Source organism: Cottoperca gobio, unplaced genomic scaffold (genome assembly GCF_900634415.1).
Source record: "Cottoperca gobio unplaced genomic scaffold, fCotGob3.1 fCotGob3_286arrow_ctg1, whole genome shotgun sequence".
Lineage (NCBI taxonomy): Eukaryota > Metazoa > Chordata > Actinopteri > Perciformes > Bovichtidae > Cottoperca > Cottoperca gobio.
Window position 1 is genome coordinate 162,352 of NW_021166896.1, and position 18,836 is coordinate 181,187.

The 18,836-nt window shown below is 42.0% G+C and overlaps 1 protein-coding gene across 1 annotated transcript; it reads left to right on the plus strand.

Moving 5' to 3' along the window:
* Window positions 1-2,219: 2,219 nt before the first annotated feature.
* On the plus strand, window positions 2,220-18,465 carry LOC115005249 (guanylyl cyclase GC-E-like). Its single transcript, XM_029427040.1, has 23 exons — window positions 2,220-2,460; window positions 3,817-4,047; window positions 4,209-4,364; window positions 4,861-5,003; window positions 5,170-5,325; window positions 5,465-5,614; window positions 8,243-8,462; window positions 9,397-9,472; window positions 9,545-9,629; window positions 9,985-10,101; window positions 10,220-10,303; window positions 10,542-10,718; window positions 12,755-12,908; window positions 13,067-13,210; window positions 13,345-13,493; window positions 13,571-13,734; window positions 14,367-14,490; window positions 14,631-14,699; window positions 14,835-15,009; window positions 15,255-15,353; window positions 15,429-15,514; window positions 15,897-15,982; window positions 16,715-18,465. Exons 1-23 carry the CDS (start codon window positions 2,220-2,222, stop codon window positions 16,803-16,805), a joined length of 3,177 nt encoding a protein of 1,058 aa, XP_029282900.1. The 3' UTR covers window positions 16,806-18,465.
* The last annotated feature ends 371 nt before the right edge of the window (window positions 18,466-18,836 follow it).

Consider the following 18,836-nt stretch of genomic DNA (forward strand, 5'->3'; position numbering starts at 1 on the left):
TGCCAAGAAAATGGTGAATAAGCTTCTCAGTTGGATTCATATATTTGTAAATCTGACTCTGAAAGGCTCAGTGCCTCCCCAGCCATGAACCTCACCGCACATCACTGAGCTATAAATAAGACAAATCAATGTAAGTGCAACATACAAAGAACAGAATTATTATAATTATTTTTTATTTCTCATTCGCCGAGGTGCAGTGGAAACAGGTGAGTGTTCAGTCTGCAGGTGTGAAGACTGTCTGCTGTCCTGACATCAATGGAGAGGTCGTTCCACCATGTTGGAGCAGGATAGCAAACAGGAGGGTTTTGTTTGAGGGGAATCTGGGTCCCACTCGTAGTGAGGGAGCAGCGACCTGATTGGCCGATGCAGAGCGTGCTAGTTCGACCATGTCCTGGATGTGGGAAGGGGCCGATCCATTCACAGCACGGTGGACCAGCACCAGAGTCTTGAAGCAGATTTGGGCCACCACTGGTAACCAGTGAAGGGAGCGGAGAAGCAGTGCATTATGCTGTGCGCCAGCGTGTGGAAGTGATGCGTCACTTGTAAAAACACGAGGTACTGTTACATTGCCCCCCCCTCTCGTGTGTAAAGCTTATTGTTATAGTTTGTTAAATATTGTTATTATTATTATTATACATTATTATAAGTTTGATGAGGTCTTCTGGAAACAATATTTAGTCTGAGGAAACAACCTCTGAGAGATTCAACAGGTAAGAAGGTCACACACAGACACACACACACACACACACACACACACACAGTAAATTATCCTGTCATTACAGACGTTAAACTGAAGCCAAACTTCCTCCTGGACTCTAAACAAGATTAGACTAAAGCCTGTGTGTGTGTGTGTCTAGGTGGACCTGACATCAGCACTTTCTGCAGCTCAGTGTTCGTTCGGAGGTTTTTGTACTTTTATCGATTGAAATTGACGGTTTTTGTTCAGGCGATGAATCTGTGAGACAAAGGTAAACTGTGTGTGTGTGTGTGTGGTAGTTTTAATACATTGGCCGACTGAAGAATAAACTTCAGTAACCATCCTATAGAATGTTTTTACTTATTTATTTTCAAAACATTATGTACTAAATGTAATCTGAAGGAAAAACTGTTTTTTATTTAATTAGGTTACATTTAATTAGCATTTTAATGAAAAACATGTAAAACATAAGTAGACACAGAACATGAGGAAATCTTTGTCCTTCAAGATTACTGACAGAGTGATAGTGTGTGATACTTTAAATTAAGACCCATGGCAAACATTTCATCTATTTTATTTTATTTATTCAATCTATCTGGTGATGGTCTAGTGGTACGGCTTCCAAACAGAACACCAGATGGTTGTAAATTCAACACCAGGGCTGCACCATTGTACCCCTGAGCAAGGTACTTAACCCTGAGCTGCTCCAGAGAGACTGTCCCTGTAGTTAGTTCACTGTAAGACGCTCTGGATAGAGCGTCTGATAAATTAACTGTAATGTAATGTAAAAACTGCATAGGCTGCAATTGGCTGCTTTTGACTGAGAGCCCCTCGGACCCCAATACATATTATACATATTGGTATATTAAAGAAGCCGGGTAACGTTGTCCTTCAGATTGTTGATGTAATTTCCTCTCTCTCAGCTTGTGTTAAGAACGTTAGCATTGTTGCTATACTTAGCATTCTTAGCTATTGGCAGCCAGCATTAACTTATGAAGATTTAAAGATCAGAGGTCACAGCAGTCAGCTGGGTTCAATCTGTCATCAGTCAGAGTCTGACACAGACAAAAATATATTTCATATAATCAACCATCAGATATTAAATATAATATAATCAACTGGCAGTTATTTCAAATATTTGTCATGTTTTCTTTCCTCTGCGTCTCTACACTGCTATAACCTGTGAACCCACATAAATAAAGTTGGATCGAAATGCACCTTAACGCATTACCACCTAACCCTGAGTTTATTGAACATATAATAAATAACGTTGAATCACATCATGTTTTGTCAAAATTATGCAAAACATTTTTTGACTCACAGCAAAGTATTTCAATTTTTCTCTGTACAGTTTGTAAGAATATACAGCAGCTGTTCACCTGTCTACAGGTAATATCAGGTTTATAAGGGTCTGTTCAGGGAGTTATGGATTTATTTAAACTGTTATCAGCTGGTTTCTGAGGAAGTGATGTCACCAGATTGTGAGTGGTGGTTCGTTCTTTGTTTCCTGCAGGAAACCAGGATGCAGCTTCTCACGTGGTTGCCAGGGGTGTGTCTGTGGTTACTATGCATCACAGAGGTCTGGACAGCGACCTTTAAGCTGGCTTTGATTGGTCCGTGGTCATGTGACCCCATGTTCTCCCGGGCATTGCCGACGGCGGCGGCCAACTTGGCGTTGTCACGGTTACGGAGTGACAGCGGTCTGAGCCGAGGATACTGGTACGATGTCAAACTGCTGGATGAGGACTGCTCCGCCTCCAAAGGTTCATTACTCAATCAGAGGCTGTGTCTGACTTGTCGACCAATAAGAAGCTGTGTTGTGTGTTGACAGGCGTGTAGTTTTTATTTAAACAGTTATTTGCGGGCTTAGTGTTAAATCTTTTCTAGAACGACAAACCTTCACATTTATAAAGGACTGTTCTCCCACATAAAACAAATCTCAATGACTGCCTTCTTTCATCTACGTAACATTGCAAAAATAAGACATCCTGTCTCAAAATGATGCAGAAAAACTAGTCCATGCATTTGTTACTTCAAGGCTAGATTACTGCAACTCATTGTTATCAGGTTGTCCTAAAAAGTCGCTTAAGACTCTTCAGTTGATCCAAAATGCAGCGGCACGTGTATTGACAAGAACAAGGAAACGGGATCATATTACTCCTGTATTAGCTGCTGTGCACTGGCTCCTGGTAAAATATATAATAGAATTCAAAATCCTTCTCCTGACTTAAAAAGCATTTAATGGTCAGGCTCCAGCATATCTTAAAGATCTCATAGTACCTTATAAACCAACTAGAGCATTACGCTCCCAGACTGCAGGGTTACTTGTAGTTCCTAGAGTCTCTAAGAGTACAATGGGAGCCAGAGCCTTCAGCTATCAAGCTCCTCTCCAGTGGAACCAGCTTCCAGTTTGTGTTCGGGAGGCAGACAGCCTCTCCACATTTAAGAGCAGGCTAAAGACTTTTCTTTTTGATAAAGCTTATAGTTAGGGCTGGCTCAGGTTTGCCCTGGATCAGCCCCTAGTTATGCTGCTATAGGCTTAGACTGCTGGGGGACACCTCTCTCCTCTCCACCTTCTCTTCCTCTCTCCTCCCCTCCCTCTCTTCTTCTCCCTCTCTATCTGTATGCATTTATGTAAATGTATGTTACTAACTCATCATCCGGGGCATCATCCCCAGAGTGTCATACATATATATACTGCATATATATATATATATATATATGCATATATATATAAATACTGTATATATATATACATATATATACTGTGTATATATATATATATATATATATATATATGTACATATATACTGTATATATATATATATATACTGTATATATATATATAACCTAACCTAACCTAACCCTAACCCCTTCCTCTCTATCTGTATGCATTTATGTAAATGTATGTTACGAACTCAGAATCTGGGGCATCATCCCCAGAGTGGCAGGTAATTGTTGGGTTCTTTTAGAAAGTTTTTCCCCTGTGCGGTGCGAGTGTCTAATGACAAAGGGTGTCGTATACAGTCTGTTAAGCCCACTGAGACAAATGTGTAATTTGTGATATTGGGCTATATAAATAAATTTGATTTGATTCTTCTTCTCTGGTTTTATTTAAGCTCTGACTGAACTCGGGGACATGGAGGGTTATGGCCACGCCTACATCGGACCCTTTAGCCCCGCCCTCTGTCATGCTGCCTCTTTATTGACTCAGCACTGGGAAGCGGGCCTTGCCTCTCCAGGCTGTCTGGGTGCCGATTGGCCGAACCTGCCGCCCATCACTCCGCCTAGCAAAGTCCTCTTCACCGTGCTGCGCTTTTTCCGCTGGGCACACGTCGCCGTCATCTCAGGTGAGTCTGTGACGTCACTGTAGGGGCATAGCCTACCATGACATCACTGTGTGGGCGTGGTCTAGCATAACATCACTGTGTGGATGTGGTCTATCATGACATCACTGTGTAGGTGTGGTCTATCATGATGTCAACACTTCCTCTTCCTGTTTGGTCATCAGCTCCATCTGATCTATGGGAGAGCACCGGACAGGAATTGGCCTCTGCGCTCAGAGCTCTGGGCCTGCCCATTAGTCCAGTGGTTACAATGGAAACAAAGAAAAACGGTGGACCTCGGGAGGCGCTCAGAGCGATCAGAGAGGCGGACAAGGTCAAAGGTCAGAGCTGAGAGAAGAATAATGTTAGTCTATAACCATCCAGCCACTGAGACAGAAATGTTTTAAATATGCTGTCCACCTAATAATCTGACAAATGTTAACGTCTAGATCATAGGCCTTCAATAGGGGGTCCACGGAGGTACTGCAGGGGGTCGCAAAATAGTTTGAAGATAAAGCAATTTTATTAAAAAAAATTAAAAATATATTTATTTATTTTGCTTTGCACATTCACATTCCCTCCTCCGCTGTGTTTCGTGAAGGGCGGGACCTCGCTCCTGACACACACACCTACTGTCAGAGACAGAGTGGAGGAAAGGAGAGGGGTGAACTAAAAAAAAAATTGGCCCCCACACGGACCTCTTCAAGCCTATTCTATACAATATATACAGTAGGGGGTCTCTGCTCCACGCTACACCAGTTTGGGGGTCCTTGGCCTGAAAAACATTGAAGACCCCTGGTCTAGATTATTAATCATGTAAACATTTGTATTTTTCAGTGGTGATAATGTGCATGAGCTCTGTCCTGATTGGTGGAGAGGATCAGCGGGAGCTCCTATTGGCTGCTCTGGACATGGGGATGGTTTCCGACGGCTACGTGTTTATTCCGTATGACGCGCTGCTGTACGCAATGCCGTACCAGGTAACCCCTCACATTATTATTATCGTTTGTTACTGAAGCTGTTTGATTTGATATTTAAGTTTCATTCAAAATATTGTTTAATCCTCAAACCGGAAGTCCTCTTTCAAAATAAAGTTCACTTGAAGCTGAATTTTTGGTTCCCTGGCGCTCTCCTTTGTCCAATCAGGACACAGTATTCCCTCAGCTGACCAATAGCACGCAGCTTCGTCACGCCTACAGCTCCGTCCTGACCGTCACCATGGCGTCCGACCAGAGCTTCTACGAAGCCTTTCGTCAGGCTCAAATCAACCGCGAGATCCGGTCTGCTGTGGCCGCTACTGAGGTAAATACACAACAAATACTACACAACAACAACAAATGCTACTCAACAACAACAACAATAAATACTACACAACAAATACTCCACATGTAAAACTACTCCTTTATGAAAGTGTTTATTTTGCCCTACCTTCTGTCTGCAGGTGTCTCCGGTCTTTGGGACCATCTTTAACATGGTGTACTTCGTTGCTAAGGCGGTGGAGGAGCGTCGTCAGGCAGGGGGCGGGCACTGGGTGACAGGCGATCAGCTCGTCCAATCAGATGGAGGCTTTGATTTCCCGGGTTTCAATCAGGTCAGAAACATTTTACATTATTTATATAAATATATAAAGATTTATATATTTGTCTAAATGTTGTTTCACTGATGTAAATGTGAAAACAAACAAAGATTAAATTAGTTTCTTATGAAATATTTAAACCTAAAACTTTGAAAATGCTCTAGAAAGTTGGATATTTCTGCTTCACAACGGACGTGAAATCTTTTCTTAAATCAAACCCTGGTTTCTGTGGGTTTCCTGATGTAAACTGTTTAATGAGGATTATTTTCCCACTTTAAAACTAACCCAAATCAGGCCAACAAAAGTTTAATTATTTAATAACAAAAGTGTTATAATTAAAAAAAGAAATGTAACAGACAGCTCTATTTCATCCTTACTGACCGCCAGAATGCTTAACACTGAATATCTTCCATCTTGCGCATGCGCAGGTCGAGTTTCAATATCAACAAAGTCACGTGTGACCTCGGATGACCCCGGTCACGTATAAGTTCCGGTGTCATCGACGAGATCAGTCCTACAGAAGTTAGCTGCTACAGTATACATTTTTTGCCTGTTACTGTTGTTGTTTCCTGCAGTTAGTGGAGTGCTCTCGCTCAAACTAACTCAGTGGTTCACAAAGTGGGGTGCGCAGAGCTATTGCAGGGAGCACGGCAAGGCTCGAGCCCTGCTAGCACAACATGGACAAGTTTGTGACAGGGCTCCCAGGGAGGGCTCGAAAACATTCTTATCTACAAAAGGGGGGCCCTGCAGAAAGAGTTTGGGAACCACTGAACTCACTGATGGACCGTTAGCAGAAGCTACCTGTCATCTAAACTGTGGGCCGTACAGTATCTCCTTTAAAATGTACTGTTTTCATAGTTCCATAGCTAATTCACAACTGCACCAGTGGAGAGAATGTCCTCGCTCCCCTTTCACTGCATATACTGCTTCCTGGCATGTTTTTCTAGACTGACATGGCAGCCCGCAGCAATTGGTGAGTTTTCTCTGCTGCTGTCACTATGTTTAGCTCTCCTGGCTATAACATCTTTTTGGCTCCTCTTTAACCAGAGGATGGCCATGTCCTTTGCCCCTCTTGCCTTGGCCTTGAGCATCTGAGGGAGGGCCTCTCGGAGGAGCTGTGCATGAATTGCGCTGAGCAGATGACTCCAGCCCAACCTACCCATTCTAGACGTCGTACTGCAGAGACTGTGGGTGCTCTGCCCAAGAAGAAGGCTATGTCTGACAAGGTGTCTTCTACGATGGACCTGCTAGCTGCTGAGCTAACCCAGATGAAATCACTCCTCCTAGCTCTGCATTCTCTGCGCCCCCTGCAGAGATGGCTAAACGGTCTCCACTTGGTCGTTAGAAGAAGATCAGGGTGTCACAAGAAGATCAGGGTGTCGCATCAGTGTCTCTTTGCTCCTTCTCCATGGAGGTAGAGGACGTATCTGTCATGAGGCATGACCATGGGCTCTGTTCATTTCCGCCAAGAGTCTCAAGAGAATCTGCTAGAGCTACAGGCGGTGCACCCAGCACTCAAGCACTTCCTGCTGTTAGATCCGCGTAGATCATTCCCTGAGAGACCAGGGGCGAGTCTCGACCAACTCTCCGTCTAAAGCAGGGGTATTCAACTAAAATTCTAAGAGGTCCAGTTAGAGAAAATTTCTGTGAGCAAAGGTCCGGAGCATCATAATGTCTAACTTGCAAGTTTTGTAGGGTGAATGTCACCACCCCTCATCCATTGGGAATCCCTCTGCTCCACTTTTTATGAGGTGGGTACTCAGGATACCTCCCGACTCTGTTATAAGTCATCCATTACATTTACATTACAGTTAATTTAGCTGACGCTTTTGTCCAAAGCGACGTACAAAAAGTGCAAACAATCATGGGGATACAACTCCGAACAGCAAGAATCTTGTAAGTACATTAACTTCAAATAGGTACAATCGTATAAGTGAACGCTGTCTTCAAATAAGCTAGTTTGAAGTGCTACATAAGTGCAATATACAGAAACAGTAGAATACAAATTCAACTATTAGCTATAAATAACTCAAACCAATATAAGTGCAACATACAAAGTACAGTTATTTTGTTTTCTTAATTCGCAGAGGTGCAGGCGACGGAAGAGGTGAAGACTGTCTGCTGTCCTGACATCAATGGGGAGGTCGTTCCACCATTTTGGAGCCAGGATAGCAAACAGGCGGTTTTGTTTCAGGGGAATCTGGGTCCCACTCGTAGTGAAGGAGTGGCGAGCCGATTGGTTGACGCAGAGCAAAGTGATCGCACTGGGGTGTATGGTTCGACCAATAGAATGGAAGTTACGGATGAACGTTTTACGGCTGTTAAAACTCCACGAGAGTCAGATTATTATCAGATGGTTTCAGAACATTTAAAGAAATTAACATTTATCCTTTACGGCTCAATGAAAATAATACTAAACCTTGAGAGGGAAGGGTTGCAAATTTTAAGTTTTATATTTGGTCCTTTACTTGGAATACTGCAGTGTGGTGCTCACCGGAGCAGGCAAAGTTAAACTTAGTCATCACAGGATGTAGAATATTCCTTTAATATCATTACATCTGAATCTGTTCGGCCTCTGAAATACAAGAAGTTCCCACAAAAATCCATATATTTTTAATCAATCACCTCCTCTTCTTCTCTCAGGTATTGTACGGAGGTAAAGAGGGGCGTGGCTTGCAGGCCAGGTACGTGGTGTTGGACAGCGATGGCGACCAACTCGTGCCGACGCACACACTTGCTCCAACACACACAGATGGGCCGGTTGGAGGCCTGAAACCTCTGAGTCGCTCCTTCATCTTCCCTGGAGGAAAACCCCCCTCCGTCAGCTTCTGTTGGTTTAGTCCAGAGGAGGCCTGCAGTGGGGGTGTGTTCACTGACCGGCGGGGAGGGTGGGAACAAGCAGCAACATCCGGCTATCAAAGTGAAGCCAACACAAAGAACCTTAAACCTGCATACTCTCTAATATCCAGCAGGGGGCGACTCCTCTGGTTACAAAAAGAAGTCAGATTGTATAGAAGTCTATGAGAAAGTGCATCCCGGTAGCTCACCCGGTAGCACAGGCGACCCATATATAAAGGCTGAGACCTTGCCACAGCGGCCACTGGTTCGAGTCAGACCTGTGGTCATTTGCCTCTATGTTGTTCCCCTTCTCTCTCTCCCCCTTTCACAATCTGCACTTCTCACTATCATAAAGGCATGAAAAGCCCAAAAAATATAACTTTAAAAAAAGAAGTCTATGAGAAAATGTTTCTACTTCTCTCTGATTTATTACCTCAGTAACATTTTCCTGTTGAGTTTATATCTCAATCTCTAGTTTCAAGTCTTCTTCAACATACGATGTTCATTTAGTAACTTATGTCCCATTTAAAGTAAAATAGAGGATAAAGCTACCTGTGATTGATGGGTCGCTACCACACTGTTGTCCTTGTTTTCATCTCACAATTTTAACTCTTTCACTGTTTATGTTTTCACTTCATCAAAGTTATTTTTATTGTAACATTTGAGTCGTCTAAAAATGTCCAACTTCTTGTGTCACTTCTGGTTCCAAAAAAACAAGATGGCGACATTTAAAAGCAAGATGGTGACAACAAAAATACAAAATAACAAACTCAAGGCTTCAAAACCGTGGTCCAAAAACGAATGGACTTTTATGACTGGTTGAAACTTTGTCTGCTGTGGTTTCCACCAGCTGTTTCTGTGATGGGAAATTTCAGCACGTCTGTGTTGACTAAAGGTCTGAGCTGTGTGGAGCGCCCCCTACTGTCCATCCTGATATGTGAGTGTAGTTTTATTTACAGGTTTGGACATGGCGACGATGTTCTTCGCCTTCCTGCTGCTCTGTGCTCTGATTGGAGCATTTATCTACTGGATCAAGTGAGCGCACTCACTCACTCACTCACTCACTCACTCATTATAATGATAATATTAATAATAATCTGTGTTCAGGAAGTACAAGAGAAAAGCGAGCACCACTAAAATTATCCTGACTCTGGACGACATCGTCTTCATTGACACTCAAGTCAGTAAGAAGGTAAGAAACTCTTCTTCACTGCAGATAAACTCAGCGTTTAAACAGCGTGTCCTGAAATGCTTCAAATAAAACATCATGAAATTAAGAACATGAAACCTAAAATAAAAAGCTAGTTTATGATGAACAAAGGGAAGTTAATGTCTTTGGTTCTACTCATCGGCCAGTCAGTGGATATTTTGGCTGCTGGTACCAGGGTTATAGTTAAGGGGTTGTGGTATCCCTCCGGGGGGTCCTCAGAAATGAGGCTCTTTGTCTGATTTGCCCCTCTGAGGAAAAACAGTGTTTTATTTTTGCTGTTGTAGTTGGCTAATACGAGTCAGTGTCATAGTTGTTGTTATTGTTGTTATTTTTGTAGAAACTGAACGACGAGTCGATCATGAGGAGTCTTCTGGATGTTAAAACTCCGTTCCGCTCGATTGCTCGAAGTTACGTCCTGACGTCACCTGAGAGCTCCAACATTGGAATACTAGAGGTACACCTGTACCTGTCTGTCTGTATGTCTGTACCTGTTTGTTTGATTTACTACCTCTGTGCTGTGATTATTTGCGTTGTTACTGACTCTGTGCTCTGATTGGTTGTGTTGTTACCAGGGCGACTGGGTTTGGCTGAAGAAGATTCCTGTTGGAAATACGATAACAGCTGTCAATCAAAACACAGCGAGTCTGTTCAGCCAGGTACGATACAGTAAAAACAGTAGATACACAGTGAAAAAATAGATTTGATATACAGTAAATGCACAGATTATAAAGATTATTATTTTGACTGTATAGATTAATATTCTGACTGTATAGATTAATATTCTGACTGTGTATAGATTAATATTCTGACTGTGTATAGATTAATATTCTGACTGTATACATTTATATTTTCTACAGTTTATAGATATATTTACGTTATATTTTCTGTCTCCAGTTGAGGGAGATGCGACATGAGAACTTGAACCTGTTCGTTGGTTTGTTTGTGGATATGGGGATTTTTTCTCTGGTGGTTGAACATTGTCCTCGAGGAAGTTTGGCTGACCTGCTGGCCGACAGCGAGATGAGGCTGGACTGGATGTTCAAGTCCTCTCTGCTTATGGACCTCATCAAAGTAATAATATTAATAATGAATTATCATTATAATAATGTATATTAATTAATATTATATTACTGTAACCCCGGCAATGCTTAGTGTGTGTTTCTTGATGTTTTAGTGTTTCTGAGGTCGGACTCTGTTTCTCCGTTTCTCCGGCCCGCCAGAGGGTCCAATCAGGCCCGAGGGATGATTTTGCAAAGTGTAAAAATTACAGCGAAGACATTAACTTCAAATTTTCAATACAAGTAACTGTTATTTCAAATGTGTCCACTGGGGGTCGCACACAACACTGCCAAGCAAGCAAACTGTTGATGCTTAGCTGCCGGTGAGGAACTTCTGGAGCTGGCGAGTTCTGTCAACATTACACTCTGTGGCACCGTCATTACACAAAATGTCTTTGTCAAAAAAGGAGAAAAGTGGACATGGAGTAAAGAGTTTTCCAAGACAAATGGACCGTTTCCTATTTATTCACAGAGGTGAGTGGGAAAGCTGTGTGCTCGGTGTGTTCGCGGCAGGTTTCAGGGCTCAAAGAATATAATATTTGGCGCCACTATGAGACTCATCATGACGAAAAACACAACAGCTTGCAAGGACAACTGAGAAGAGAGAAGATACATGAATTGTTAGCGGGTCTGAAGAAACAGCAGTCTGTTACCCATAGCCGAGATATCGGCGATGCAGCAGTGAAAGCTACCTTATTGCTAGCGAAATAGCATTAGCATCAAAGCCAGACTGCAGTGTTTAACTCGCCGTTCACGGTCAAGGCTTCTGATCTGCCCATCAACATCCAACTTGAAGTAATCAACTTGCAGTGTGATTCAGATCTGAAGGACACATTTGCCTCAGTGGGCTTGAACACCTTTTATCAGCATCTCTTGCCAGGGTACCCCACATTGACAGCCCTCGCGGCAAAGGTTTTGTGCATGTTTGGGACTACCTACCTTTGTGAACAACTTTTCTCTGTAATGAGCATCAATAATACAAAGCTGCACTCCAGGCTCACACACAAGCATTTAAATGACATCCTGAAATTGGCTGCTACTCAGGATTTGACGCCTGATATTGATGCACTTGTGACGCTAAAAGATGCCAAGTTTCAGGAGCAAACTAAACTGTGAGTAAGCCTACTTAATGTAAAATGCTGCTTCAGACACTTTTGCACGTTATATATTTCTTAGGGCTGTCGAATTAAAAATATTAACGCAGATTAATCGCGCTCCTAGATGCCCCTGACTTTTGGTCCGACAGCATGGAGCACAGAGCTCTGACAGCAAATATTGTTATATGCGATTAATTGCGATTAATTAATCACAAAGCTTGTAATTAATGAGATTATTTTTTTGAATCGCTTGACAGCCCTAATATTTCTGTAAGAATATAGTTCTTTGAAAATGAATACTTACTGTGGAAATATTTAAAGACAACAGTGAAATATAATGTCAGTCAGCAGCTGCAGTACAAAGAGACACAACCTTTATGTATTTTTTATGTATACATTTTATACATTTACAAGGCAGGGGGATAACTTAACCTTCTTCCTTAATAGTTGCCACTTTAGTTTGTATTTGTGTGTCAGGATTACTACACAGATGTGGAAATTAATGTCATTTTAAAATGATTTCTATATCTTGACAAGTTGTTTTGATCATAAAGTAAAATACTATATTGTTCCAGATACCTGTGACTAAATGTTTTGTGCCTGATACGCTGTGATCTGTGAGTTGTAATGCAACTAAATGATAAACTGAGGCATAATATTGTTGAAATTGCACTTTTAGGTTGTTCATAATGTTTTGTAAAAAGATAGTTCATTTAATGTGAACATTTTCAGAATGTACTTGTACTTTTTTGCACTAAAACAAAGGGAAACATTTTGAGATCTCGTTATTTGTAGGTTATTATGCTGTGGTGTTACTAGTCCGGCCCACTTGAGATCAAATTGAGCTGTATGTGGCCCCTGAACTAAAATTAGTTTGACACCCCTGGTCTAAATGATACAAAACCAATGCTGATTAAAATCTTTATTTAATATAAAAACGTTCCTGTTTCAGGGGATGAAATACCTTCATCTTCGAGGTTTGAGTCATGGCCGTCTAAAGTCCACAAACTGTTTAGTCGACGGACGCTTCGTCCTGAAAATCACAGACTATGGACTTCCAATGATCCTTCACTCCCAGGGCCTCAGCCTTCCTGAGGACCCCCAAGGTAAAAACTTTGAAAAGAGTTTCTGTGGTTGGTGCTATGTGTGTTACTGCGACACGACTACAGTTAAGAATACTTGACGTAAACTGAAGCACTCGTTTTATCAGTTACAGCTTCCCTGTAACAGACTACCTGTCTGTCTCTCTACCTGTCTGTCTCAGAGCTGCTGTGGATGGCCCCAGAGCTCCTGAGGAAACCGTCTCGTGGCGGTTCGTTTTCTGGAGACGTTTTCAGTTTCTCCATCATCATACAGGAAGTGATCTCACGGACGCTGCCATACGCCATGATGGACATGCCGCCCCTTGGTGAGACATTCATACCTGTCTGTATGTCTGTGTGTCTATACCTGTCTGTCTCTCAGAGATTGTGAAGCGCCTGAAGCAGCCCCCCCTCTCTACTTGTCTGACCTCCTCTCTGTCTGTACCTGTCTGTCTCTCAGAGATCGTAGAGCGCCTAAAGCAGCCCCCCCCCCTCTGCAGACCCCTGGTTTCGGTGGATGAGGCGCCTGCCGAGTGTCTCAGCATGATGAACGAGTGTTGGCACGAGGATCCGAGTAAGAGGCCGAGCTTCGATGACATCTTCAAACAGGTGAGCCAAGCTGCAGCGCTGCAAACGATGTAAAGCAGGAACTGGTTTCTCACTAGATTTTCTTTTGTCGTTGTCAGTTTCGGGGCATCAACAAAGGCAAGCGGGCGAACATTATCGACTCCATGCTGCGGATGTTGGAGCAGTACAGCTCCAACCTCGAGGATCTGATCAGAGAACGAACGGATGAGCTGGAGGTCGAGAGGAACAAGACGGACAAGCTAATCGGACAGCTGCTGCCAAAGTAAGGCACATCTGCACCTTAACTACAACTCACATGATGCTCCTTGTTCTGTGATAAGTTCCACAGCACAACTAAAGGGGCAGCAGCGGTTCCTCGGTGAACGCCGGACTACACAAATATAAGCTAAATGTGGTTTATCCACCAAATGCCACCATACTGTCGGATAGAAGCCATCAGTATGTTTATTGGGTTAATTTAGCAGTCTGTAATGATTTGGTACTACTTGATCATCACATGCAATTTCAGACGACACTACCTATCTAAATTCACGCGCTACACAACTAAGTACACAGTGTCCTCACAGGCTGCAAAAAGCATGGACGTAGTCTCTGTGACCCTCACAGGTTTCTCAATGTGGGCGGCTCTGGCCGTCACCATGTTGGCAGTGACTGTCTAACTCCGAACATCCTGCTAGCAGCCTAAGGTGAACAAACAGGAAACTCATGTTGATATTATTCAGTTATCATGATCTCTGATCCAGAACAAACATCTATAAATCCATTTAGAAATCACAGAAAATACTTCTCATGTTTTTAACTTTTGTTCAGTAGTACAGTGCTTGTACATCAATGAAAAAGTCTCTTGAGGAAGAAGATATTATTTATTATTTAAATTTTAATACCGTGTTTCAGGTCGGTGGCTCAGTCTCTAAAGAAGGGGAAGCCGGTGCAGCCCGAACATTATTCAGACTGCACGCTTTACTTCAGCGACATTGTGGGATTTACTACGATCTCCGCGCTCAGTGAACCCATCGAGGTGTGTGTGTGTGTGTGTGTGTGTGTGTGTGACTAACACTGTGTGTGTTTGTGTGTGTGATTAACACTGTGTGTGTGTGTGTGTGTGTGTGTGTGTGTGTATATATATATATATATATATATATATATATATATATATAGGTGGTGGACCTGCTGAATGACCTCTACACGACGTTTGATGCCATCATTGCGACTCACGATGTCTACAAGGTACAAACCTTTTAAAGAATAGCTTTTTACCTTTAACTAATAATAATATATATAATAATATAATATAATAATTTATTATATTATATTAATTATAATATGAAGGTGCTGTGAGATTGGTGTGCGTTCTGCTCGCAGGTGGAGACTATCGGAGATGCCTACATGGTGGCTTCAGGTGTTCCCAACAGGAACGGGAATCGACACGCAGCTGAAGTTGCCAACATGTCGCTGGACATCTTGCACTGCATCGCTGGCTTCAAGATCAAACACATGCCGGAGATCAAAGTGAAGATACGCATTGGACTGCACTCAGGTACACACACTGCGTCACAGAAGTGTGCACATTTTTTGCTCAAGTTGTGAATTTGTGTCTTTGCATTGACTTTATATTTTTGTTTTGCTTTGCGTCCGGTGTGAACTCACCATTATGGGTTAGCTTGGGGTTAAGGTTAGTTATGGTTAGTTATGGTTACTTGGCCTTAGTAAAGTTGGTTTGTAAACTCTGACTGTCCACCTGACCTGGTTGGTTGTTGCCATGGTGACTCTTTCTCTCTGCAGGTGCGCTGGTGGCAGGTGTGGTCGGCCTCACGATGCCCAGGTATTGTCTGTTTGGAGACACCGTGACCACGGCCTCGCTCATGGAGTCCTCCGGACTGCGTATGTATAAAACAATAAAATATCTGATTTATTAACAGAAGTATTTCTGTAACCTTCTTGTGTTTGGTTTTCCAGCCTACAGGATCCACATCAGCCTGAGTACAGTGAAGGTCCTGACCAGCCTCAAACTTGGTTACTACATCGACACCAGGAAGGCTCAGGTACACCTTTTTAATTAAATAATACTTTTATTAAATATCTTTTCTTTTGTCACAACCCCGGCTCTAGGGCAGGACAATAAGGACACCAAATGGGGCCGTCACACTTTAAATACACTTTTGTACTGTAACTTTATGATGATACATTGCATTGTAATTGTAAATATATTTTCTGATTTCCGGGTTTTAGGACTCATACTGCTGACTGATTCATGTCAGGGATTTAGGACTCTTATCTCAATAAACACATAGGATTACATTCACATTCACATGTTTTTTTGTTTTTCTTCTCCTGAGATTGATCTAGAGTAATCAGTTCCAGAACTTTACTGTGACACCGATGTTTATATGTTTGTACACTAACATTAAATGTTTGTTTTTGTAGGTGAAGGGCACGGCGGACACGTTCTGGTTGATGGGTCGAGAAGGTTTTGATAAACCACTTCCTGTTCCCCCAGACCTCATTGGCGGGTAAGCACACACACACACACACACACACACACAGATTCACTTACAAAGACCACGTAAATAACGATATAGGTTTAGATAATTTTATTTCATTTTGGGGATGGAGGAACAAGGAGTCTAAAGGCGTATTCTCAAGCCAATATTTAGTCCGTTTTAATCGTACTCTGGCGCGGACCAAAACAACCGGCCTGAGACGGCTTGGTTGTGTGAGGGGTAGTCTTGGTCAGTTTAAAGTGAAACATAGTGAGATTCGATTGCAGGGAGAACATAATTAGAGACAGACAGACAAACCAAAACACAGGATTATAGGCTTCCTGTCGGGGCGATTGTTGAGATGGTGGCTGAAAAGGGTGTAACTGGAGTCAGAAGAGGGTTGAGGGCTGGTGCCAATTGTCTGAATTTCTGGAACGAGAAAGAGAGTTAGCAATTGAGTTTTGGTGACATGGGATGCGGGAGATAGCGACCTGGTGCTGGTAGTAAAGTTATTTTGTCTGGTTTAGGAGTGATGGAAGGGGGTCTGTGGGGGACAGGCTGCAGAAAATGACTGACTATCTTCTCTGTCTCTAACATGTCCGTCTCTCTCTCTAACACCTGTCTCTCTCTAACCTGTCTGTGTATCTAACCTTTGTCTCTCTCTAACACCTGTTTGTTTGACTAACCTGTCTCTCTCTAACCTCTGCCTCTCTCGCTCTCTCTAACCTGTGTGTGTCTCTCTCTCACCTGTCTCTCTTTCAGGGCTAGTAACCATGGTATCTGTCTGGATGAGATTCCAATTGAAAGAAGACAAAAGTTTCTGGACCGACAGAAGAAGGCGGCAAAGAAATGAACATACACACACTCTCACTCACACACTACCTCATGGACTGGGCATTTTATTTTTCAGCATGTGAGAAATTTTCAGAGAGAACTCTGAAGATCTGAAGGATTTGATTTGACTTCCTCAGCTTTAATTGGTCAACATCACGTCGTAACATTAATATTGAACCAGTCAATTTCTGTGCCTCACGTGGGAATGTTTAACGTTATACAGTAATAATAAAATAATACAAATATGACCTGCTCACTGTACATTAGCCCGCTTATTACATGGCTACTTACTAAATAAATCAATATTTTTAAAGAAAATGTTCATTTAAAAATAGTTTTGCAGATTTAAAAATGATTTTCTTAATTAAATTTCTTTTTTTTGTTTGCTCTGTTCAGGAATCGAACTGTGTCCAGAGCAACGGTCGGTTAGTCAGACTTGGACGCGGTAGAATGCCGTAATTGACCAATCAGAGTTGAGTACTTAACAAAGACATGAAATAAACCGAAATAGTTAATAACAGTAATCATATTATTGACCTTATATATTATTATTCCATTTATATATTAATATTTTATATAGCTGTACATACACAATCTTACAGCGTTAACAAAAACATTCTTGCTGTAGTGACTTGGAAATGCTGGGAAAGGCTTATGGAACTGTGAGACTATTATATGATGAATGTAAATCTTTTTTCTGGTCCTGACGTTTTATTTTTTTAAACTTTAACACTTTGCCCTGATGGAGCAACAGCGACAGTTTATGATAATCAGAAATCCCTTTTCCAGACTAACTGTGTTGTTGTAAATAAAGTTATCACGTGTGTGTTAGTCTTTTTACTTTAGTACGTTTTTCTGGTCTTAATCCACAAAATGTCAAATCGAAATTATAATATATATTTTTCTTAGTGAAGACAAACAAAACATGTACAAAGTAATGGCATGTAAATATAAATGAGAACATTTCTGACTATCTCTAAAAAGGTGCAACATGTGAAGTTCAAGTCTCAAAGTAAGAAACAAACGATTCCAGTTTTTCACCACTGTCCACTGAACTTTATATTAAAACTCAAGAAGCGTACAATTATTATCGTTCCAGTGAATAAAGGTGAAATCAAAGTCATAATCCAGGGAGTAATTATTATGCTAATAACAGAACTGCATGTTAGTTTATTTATTCTCTAAAACCTGCCATGTTACTAATAATACAATAAAATGTTCAGCACACAGCTCGTGTGTTTGTAAAGTGTTCAACAATCTGACTGTTTTTGTTGTTTGTAGTTCATTGGCAGTATTAGACGCACTGTCCATCATTTTCAAATACTGAGCCAGGCCTATTTCTCATTCAGGCCCGCGTGATGCACCGTGTCGAACTTGGAGAGCTAAGGTCTCTTAGTCCTTCGTTTCTGGGTGGCAAGATACCCGGGGCTTCGTTTGCATATATACGTCTCGGTGCATGCGTTTAATTGCAGCTCCAGCTGCTGGCCCAGGTGTAGTTGACTATGGACAGCTGCGTTCAAACTTTGTGTAGCGGGAGGCTGAGGCGTCAAGGCATAGGTCCGTCTGGCCCTCTGTGTCTTCGGGGCGGCCTCCTGTGAGGGCCCCTGGGGAGCTTTGGCGACCGTCCCAGTCTCACTAGGCCAAGGGTCGGGAACCTATGGCTCTTTTCATGATGCAATATGGCTCGCAGACAATTTTGAGCTGACATTTTTTTAACATGATTAACAAGTAATAAATAATTATACCGTGTCATTTAAAAGTAAAACATTTAGCAGCGGATTTATTTTTTAGTTCTCTCTCCTTTCCTCCGCTCTGTCTCTCACTGTAGATGCACACGTCATACCTGTCAACCCTCCCGTTTTTCCCGGGATTATCCTGTATTTTTCCTTCGACCCGCTGTCCTCCCGTTTAAATATTTTCCCGTAATTATCCCGTACTTTTAACCTTTCAAAAATAAAAATAGGCCTAATTTAAAAAAGTGTACATGGTAAAGTGGCCTCCGATAAAGCAGGTGACAGTATTATGTTTAACATTAGCTGAAAAACGTTAC